This window comes from Nothoprocta perdicaria, unplaced genomic scaffold (genome assembly GCF_003342845.1).
Source record: "Nothoprocta perdicaria isolate Ctin4 unplaced genomic scaffold, notPer1 scaffold_283, whole genome shotgun sequence".
NCBI lineage: Eukaryota > Metazoa > Chordata > Aves > Tinamiformes > Tinamidae > Nothoprocta > Nothoprocta perdicaria.
Genome location: NW_020455514.1, coordinates 15,454 through 23,679, shown reverse-complemented (window position 1 = coordinate 23,679; position 8,226 = coordinate 15,454). Strand labels below are relative to the sequence as shown.

The window sequence follows — 8,226 nt, the reverse complement described above, 5'->3', positions numbered from 1 at the left end:
GTGAGCTGGTCCAGGACCTGGCGCAGCCCGTTGATGTCGGCCTCGACGCTCTGGCGAAGGGCCAGCTCCGTCTCGTACCTAACGAGGGGCAAGAACGAGCAGTCAGTGTTTGGCTCTAGCATTTTGCTCTTTTTTTGATGTGACAGCACCTTGATTCAGTCTTTCTTAAGCTCGTTTCCTAACTGGCCTGACAAGATGCTAAGGTCCTGAGGCTTAGTCCATCAACACTTTCCTTCGGTCAGCTTTCTACAGAGCTTTCTACAGAACCACAGAACAACTGTGGCCAAGGCGAAACTCCCCGGGTTTCGGTGTTCCAACAAGAAATAAATAAACCCTTCTAGGTGAGAAGCACCTTGTGCCAGGGCATTGGCTCAGGGGCACCTGCTCCGCGCCCCACCGTGGTCCCCAGATGCCCTTGAAGAGCTGCGGGTACTCACTTCACTCGGAAGTCATCGGCCGTCATCCTGCTGTTGTCGATGTTCAGGATGATCTTGTTGTTGTCTATGGTTGCACAGACAATCTGGAAAACAGCAGGTTATGGCGTGAGTCTCCGCTCTGTGTCCTCACGTTGGCCCGTGCTACAAAACCTGCCTCTTTCTCTCTTTTTTTCACTTTTTTTTCTGCTCTTGCGGAGGTCAGAAGCACGGCAGCCCCGGGCAAGTGGAGCCCAGTGGGGCGCATTAAAATGCCAGCATACATGTTTCAAACAGAGACAGTTATGGAAGGGTAATTAGTGCTGTTAGTGCCTGCCGAGATCCACCAAAGGTTTTAAATGTAAATTGTGTGTTCCTAGATAGAGCATGCAAGGCTTTGTTTCGAGACTTAATTAGGGATCTGTCTCATTCTGTCCGCTGTTTGCAGGATTCTTCATTCCTTTTTAATGCATTGGTACCCCAATTTTTTTTCCCTAATGCAATTTTGAAAAAAAAAAAAAAAGAGTTTTACATTCCATATCCCATATGCATTAGGATAATGCTCTCTTTTCTCTTTTTTTTTTATCTAGATGTTGAGTATTTCTAGCTCTACATAAAAGAGTAAAGGGTTTTTTCTTTAAAAAATATAGTAATTAGCTGGAATTCTGCAAGACTGATGGCAGAATACAATAAATACAGACAAGTGAATATGATTCCTTATTTATTTGTAATTTAGTTGCTCTTTTGGCATACAGCTATTTAAGCATATTGGCACAAGGCTAATTCAGAAAGACCGCTGAGCTGGTCCAGATGCGTTCTGTGCACATAACATTTTCCCCATCAAATAAATCTGATGCACGAAAGCATTGGAAACAGTCCAAACACTCGTAGTGAGATCTAGGGCTTCCTGTAGGCAGTTGCCTTAACGTATGTTTAGCGAAGGCATTTTGCAATAATGAAACGGGGCTCTGGAAGGCGCGGGGCTGTGCAACAGCCCTGTGGGAGAAGCTTGCGAGGGAGAAAGCAGCTAGAAATGCCATTACCTGGTTTTGGAGATCTTCTATCTCTTTGTAGTAGCAGCTGTAGTCCCGGGGCTCGCAGAAGGGGCCCTGCTTGGCATACCACTCCCTGATCCTGCACTCCAGGTCAGCGTTTTCTTGTTCCAGGCACCTCACCTTGTCCAGGTAAGAAGCCAGGCGGTCGTTAAGGTTCTGCATGGTCACTTTCTCGTCACCAGAAAGCAGGATGCCATCACCAGAAAAGCCACCTCCAACTACCCCACCACCGAGGCCCATGCCACCGCCAATGCCACCGCCAAAGCGGACACTGCCACCGCTGAATCCGATGCCTGAGCACCCTCCGAGGACGCCAGCTCCTAGGCTGCCTCCGTAGTTTCCACCGACCAAGCTGCCAGTGCTCAGTCCTCCTCCATAATTCACCCCACCACAGTAGCTCCTGCCAGAAAACCCTCTGCTACCACCTATCCCGCAGGTCGTGTATCTTCCAGAAGAGACGGAGGAGATGCGAGCTCCTCCACCACCACCACCGCCACCGATAACACAGCTGCCACCACTGGTTCTGCCCCTCAGAGAGCCAGTTGTCTGCTTAATGCTACAACTCATGTTGAGGACAGCTGCAGCTCCAGCCCAAAGCCCAAAGCAAGATGCACAGCTTGATATTGAATCAGACTGCAGGTTCTCGGCTGCCACAGATCTCTATTTATACCTTCCAGAGGGGGTGTCGCCTATAGGGTGTTTCTTCTTCCCACGGGGCTGGCTAGTCTTGTTGTTTATGCCAAGAATAAATAGCCCATAGGCAGTTTCCCTCTAGAAATCCCAGTTCACAAGGAAGATACTTTACATGTCAGCAGCTTATTCCAAAAAATAAAATAATATTTTATGAGTCATCAGCTTTTTGTATGATGCAAACTTTACAACAAGTCCAGAAAAAAAGTTGCCCTAGATTATGCACAAAGAAGCAACTTTGGTATTTATAACATCAAAGTGCCTTTTATCTTTTATTAATTTGGATTTATTTTACTCTCAGTCTAATAAACATTTTTGCATCACATGCTGTGTTAGAGTATGTAGAATAAAAATGGAAAATTACTATAAATTCTTATTTCTGCGAGACATGGAGAATAGGGGGTGTAGCAGTGAGAAGAGCAGTGACACGGTGGTGTAGGCATCACTAGGCTCTATTGCAGGCACACAGTCTAATGCAGGCTTTGCTGTGAGATGTCCTAAGTCACCGAGGTGGAACCCCAGTGATGCGTGATTCTCCGTGATGCGCCTACAAAGCAGTGACTTGCTCAGACTTTGGGAAGTGAGTCCCGTTGATCCTTGTGTCTGGGTGTCACAGGGGCTCCGCGCAGCTAAAGCGGGTCAAGCGCTTCTCGGAAATTATTTTTCACTTAACTATAATTGCTTTCCTTGCTGCCTCAATTTGCGGTCACCGTAGATAAGGAGGTGATGGGAAAGGGAGTGGCCATGGGTGGTTTGTCCACCGATGGACAGTGATGTGATGCAGCACGCTTGTGTCATTGGTAGCACCGAGGTTGTGTTGAGCATGAAATGGAAAGCAGAAGGGCTCTCCACGTTTCCTAACCGAGATGGTCAGAGGAACGGCAGGGATTAATGCAGTCTGTCAGGATGGCAGGACCGTCTCCAGAGCAGGCGAGCCATGCGCGGAAGAGGATTCAGGGAACTGGCTTAGCCGGTGGAGGTATCTTTCTGCAGAGGACAACCATAATGAGAGGCCACTGTGCTCTACAGGGAACGACGGCCCGTGTTCCCTCCAGGGGGGAATTTCCAAGCACCTCTTACTCCCAAGTCACCTTTGACTCCTGCGTGTCCAAATGCGAAGCTGCAGGAGAAGTTGTGATAGAGGCAGTTTTGTGGTGGGCGCCACAGTTGTCACAGCCCCGACAGTTTCTCCCAGGTCATGGGAGATGGGCAGGGAAACCCTCTCCTTTTCGGCTGTGAAAGCAGTTGGGTGGCTTCTGTCACCGTTGTAGTAGAATGTCCAAGACCTTGTGTAAATCCGATCGTCTCACCAACAAAAGTTAGGACTGTCTTGTCTCCAGTGGGGTAATTTGTTTATTTAGATCAAAAAATGATAAAAAGGTGCCTACACAAGGCTGGCAGCATCCTGGAATATTCATTATTCCTATGTGCAGGGAAACAACTTGCTGAAGGACTCAGCCGGAGCTCAGGCTCCTGACTGGGACGGCAGTGCCTGAAAAACAAGTCCCTCATCCCCCAGGAGACACATCCCCCTCCCCGACCTGGCATGGGCTCACAGTAGTTAAAATCATGAGAAAAAAAAAAGGAGAATAGAGGCTAAATCTGACTTTCATCATTCGGTTTGAGGAATATAATTGGAGACAGGGTGTGGCTTTGAGAGGCAACAGAAATTAATATAATGTCTGGCTTGCTTGGAGCTCTGCTGTGTAGGTTTGCAGAAGAAAAGAGCTAGCAGCGACTGCGGAGAGCAGTGCTGGGTGCTGAGCTGCCTTTCCTGCCCTCCCCGTGTCTCGGGCTGGTTCTACACGGGCGGGCCAAGCACTGTCTTCTTGTAGCAGATACCTGACGGCAGAGGGAACGGGCCTTGCTCCACAAAATCTTCATCTGAGCATTGACCAGTCTCATAGGTATGACCTAGCTCAGAGGTCTACAGGCTACAGAGTCCCATATTACCAGCAAAGAGTAGAAACAACCCTACAGCTCTTGCAGATCTCCATATGAGGATGAACTCCTTTACTGTGAGGGTGACAGAGCACTGGAACAGGCTGCCCAGAGAGATTGTGGAATCTCTTTCTTTGGAGATCTTCCAAACCCATCTGGATGCCGCCCTGTGCCACCTGCTGTAGCGTCCCTGCTGGAGCAGGGGGCTTGGACTGGATGGTCTCTAGAGGTCCCTTCCAACCCCAACCACCCTGATTCTGTGATTATGGCAGAGAAGAGGCAGACCTGAGGTGCATGAAGGGCAAGATGGGTAAATCCTGCCATGCAGCAAAGAGCAGCTCATTTCCTTCTCTGGAGGTCTTCAAAACCCACCTGGACGCCACTGTGTGCCCCGTGCTCTGGGTGTCCATGCTGGAGCAGGAAGTTTGGACTAGATGATCCCTAGGGGTCCCTTCCAACATTGAACACTCTGTGATTCTTTGACTTTCAGGTGCCGCCGTGGGCAGCAGCACCCGCTCCGAGGGCACTGGGACAGTCACAGCGTCGGGCGCCTCGGCGGTGTCAGCCCATCTCCCCAGCGCTCGCCTTGTTCTGCTTATCGGGCTTGACGAGATAATCTTTCCTTGTGTCACTACAAGCGGGGAGTGCCTCATCCGACAGCGCTCTGCTTTCACAAGCGTTGCTTCAGTGATGTTTGTGCAACCGCACACTGCAACGTGATTTTATCTTGTCACTTGTAATTACTAGTAGTCGTTTGCATAATAGCTGCCAGGCATCACTTATTAAACGCTACTTTGATGTGATACCGCGCCGGCTCCAGACCTCATGCGCCCAACTTCCAAATGCAGACCATGGTGTTTTCTGGCTGGTGACTCACTGGTTTGTACCACCACACTTAGCAGGATTCCTGTAAGGCAAGCGAAACAATTACCGCAGCGAATTTGCCAGCAACATGATCCTAGCTCTTAAGTACGCCTCTGAGAACAAGGTGATTACTCGGCTTCAATTCCTTTTTTGCTGACTGTTCTCCTCTTCTTTTCCTGAACATTTGCAGGGGATGCAGCAGCAGTTCAGCAGCACATGGAGATGGGCAGGAGCTGGTTTCTTCCTGCTGGAGCTCACAGCATATTCCTTGATTCATTTGGAGAAGGGTTCTAGTTTCCTCGCGGTGCTGCATCCAGGCTTGCAGCATTTGCATCCCTGGGAGCACTGCCCATTTCCAGGGCAGAAGCCCAAGGGAACGTGTGTTGGAGGGCAGAGGGGAGCACGGATGGGACCAAAGCTGCAGCAGCTTCACTCTGACTTGCTTATGGTAGTAATTCATTCACATTTAGTTCTTTACAAATATTACACAAGCCAGTACACAAGCCAAACACGGTTACTGTGGGTGTGAGTGAGACTGTTCTGGTATGTCTGCTTCATAAAATCAGATTTAATAGAAAAAACATAGTTTACACAGCACATCAAGACATATCCTAGTATTAGAAATGTGCAATGCTTGTAATTATGTGTGATTGCTTGTTCAGTGCAGTGCTTAATTCCTGGCTGATCTCCAGCGTTAGCAGCGCAAGATTGGCTGGTTTCTGCCTGTTTCTTCACTGGTGACTTAAGCCTCTGATCAGGTCATTGCTCGGGGATCTTTTCGGATGGTTCCCTAGTTTGGGTGCTCCTCCGTCCCGCTCAGCAGAGGCAGCCTCAGCCACGCTGAGCTCCTGCTCGCCCTGGTGCTCCTGATGTGGCCCCTGTGCTTCGGCACCCACGTGTGGAGCCTCCTCTGCTCGCTGGGCACCCTCGGCCTCCCTGTACGTCCTCCCAGCCTTGCACCTCAAGCTCTACCTCTCTTTGAGGTGCTCGTTCGCTCTCTCTTTCTCAGCCTTGCACATTAAACAGAAAACAAGCCCGGGCCGGACACGCTGCGGGAGGGCTGCGCGCTTGGCGCACGCTGCAAGTTGGCCTGGAGGAGAACGGTGTGTCCCCGGGCTGCTTGTCCCTCGTTCCACACGCTGCATCCTCTGCATTTCGTTCAGCTTCTCTTTGCCTTTGCCTTTACAGTTTCCACAGTCAATTCACATCGCTCTCTGATTCTGAACTCCCTGGGCAGTGACAACATCTATGTTGGACCTGAGTCCAGTATATTTATATCAGGTCCACTCTATATTGGACCTGTGCGCTCATCAAACCCCGGCAAAGGTTTTGTTATAGAAAGAGGCTAATTAAGCCCCGTGATGAGGAGCTGCTGGTGGGGGCAGAGGGGCCTTTCCTGCCTGAGCCGCCGGACGCGCCGGAGCTCCCGGACCGGCAGGTCCCTTCCCCGCGGTGCCGCACGGTGCCACCGCTCCCTGGGCTGATTGCTGCAGCTTACTCTGTAAAAATTCTCTCCCACATTTTAATTCATCTTGTCCTTTTATCCTCCCACGTGTTGCCAGCTGGTTATTCCTGCTCAACTTTGTTTTTTTAATCCATGCCAATGCTCCTTATTTAGCGTTTTCCCTGGGAACTGTTTTGCTCCACCAGGAGCCATATCGGATCCGGCAGAGCCTTGTTTTCAAAATATGCTCTCATCTTACTGGGGAAAACTTTTTCTCCTTGACTTTTCCAGGTTCTACGGGACTATGTTATGTTCTGTTAAACACACACACCTGCTTAATTAAACTCGTTTTCCCTCAGGAGTCTCCTTCAGTGCAAGACAGTCCCTCGGAGCCTCGCGGCTCCATCCTGGGCACAATCGCAGCTCCCTCAGCCTCTCCTTGCCCGTCGCTCCCGGCTTCCCGCCCCGCTCCCGCTCCCCTCTCCTTCCCACTCCTTGCTCCGGCAGCCAGCAGGGATCGGAGCGCGGCTCCGACTTCTCCATTTCCCATTGCTTTGGGAAGCTCCAGCTTCAAGGGTATTTCTAGCCAAAACTGCATGAGAAAGGTAACTATCTGGGCAACAATCTCTGTAATACTTGTGTAACAGTTTATGTGTAGAAATCGTTTCCAGGCACAGGGTTTATTAGGGAAGAGCTTTGGTAGCTGTAGGGGACCGGCGCGGCAGCGATCGCCGAACGGCCGGGCACAGGCGGTGGAAGGGCTCCTCCTTGCCTCGCTGTTCCCAGTTTGCTCGCAGCGCCTGCTCCTCTTGCCAGCCAAGCTGCAGACTGCGGGCACTGGTGCCCCTGGTGTGCGGTGGCCTCGCGGCACCGTCCTTGCCCCCAGGGACCGAGGGCTGCCCCAGGCTGCATGGTAGCCCCGCGCGCTCCCCTTCCCACGGGTCCCCTGTGGCAAGGGGACAGCTCCGCTCACCCAGGACCAGGAGCTGAACGGGCACTGCCGGGCTCGGGCACAGCGCGTCCTCCTGCCCCGCTGCCCTTCCCCTGCAGCCCCCGTGCCCCTCGCAGCCCCGCGTGAGCAGGGGTGCCCTGTTCCCCTGCCAGCACAGGGGCACGGAGGCCACCGCGTGTCCCTGCCCCTAACGTGCCTCTTTTCCCCACGTGTCGGAGCAAGTCGGGGGCTCCGGCCGCTCTTAGGGGCATGTGGCCATCGACGGGCTGAGCAGCAGGTCTCACCGCTTACAAATCTCAGGCAGTGGGAAGAGCCAAGTGCTTTGCATACAAATTAAATTTCCCCAAGCTTTAATTAAAATCCTTGTGCGAGACTGAAAATGTTTAGATAATTTATTGTTTCGGTTAATTGAAGCGCCAGTCCCTAATCCTGTCTAGCAGTGGCAAAGGCAATAAAACGTAGTTAAATGCCACTTTTCATAGCAGACCTTGCCCAGCAGCCTCTGATGAGCCACCTGGCCGCCCAGGGCCCTTTGCTGCCCACACAGGGAAGGGTCCTGGTTGCACCCTGGATGTCTATCATCAGAGGCAAGTTTTCGGTGCTCATGATCTGCTAATGAGCCCTGTCTAGTCGCAGGTCAGTACTGGTTCCTCAGCAGCCGCTGTCTCTAAACTGGCCCATTTCCCTATCTCGGCAACTGGGAGCGGGGAGGCCTCCCTAGGCGCGGGCCTATTTGCGGTCTGTGTACGCCAGGTCCTGCTGGCCTCCCTCCAGCAGGCAGTGGTAGGTCTGGATCTCCTGCTCCAGGCGGCACTTGACGTCCAGGAGGGTCTTGTACTCCTGGTTCTGACACTCCATCTCCGTGCG

At 51.7% G+C, this 8,226-nt stretch overlaps 2 protein-coding genes across 2 annotated transcripts in view; both read right to left on the bottom strand.

The window, feature by feature from the left end:
• LOC112949011 (keratin, type I cytoskeletal 10-like) overlaps nucleotides 1–2,035 on the bottom strand; it is a 3,957-nt gene extending 1,922 nt beyond the window's left edge. Inside the window, exons 1-3 of the mRNA XM_026041382.1 lie at nucleotides 1,457–2,035; nucleotides 438–520; nucleotides 7–78 (exon numbers count right to left, since the gene is read on the bottom strand). Of these exons, the coding sequence (XP_025897167.1) occupies nucleotides 7–78; nucleotides 438–520; nucleotides 1,457–2,035 (734 nt within the window). The remainder of the gene's footprint in view (nucleotides 1–6; nucleotides 79–437; nucleotides 521–1,456) is intronic.
• A 6,053-nt stretch (nucleotides 2,036–8,088) lies between these two features.
• The window catches only part of LOC112949010 (keratin, type I cytoskeletal 13-like), a 2,405-nt gene continuing 2,267 nt past the window's right edge, over nucleotides 8,089–8,226 (bottom strand). The window contains exon 7 of the mRNA XM_026041381.1: nucleotides 8,089–8,226. This exon is cut by the window's right edge and continues 60 nt beyond it. Within this exon, the coding sequence (XP_025897166.1) occupies nucleotides 8,089–8,226 (138 nt within the window).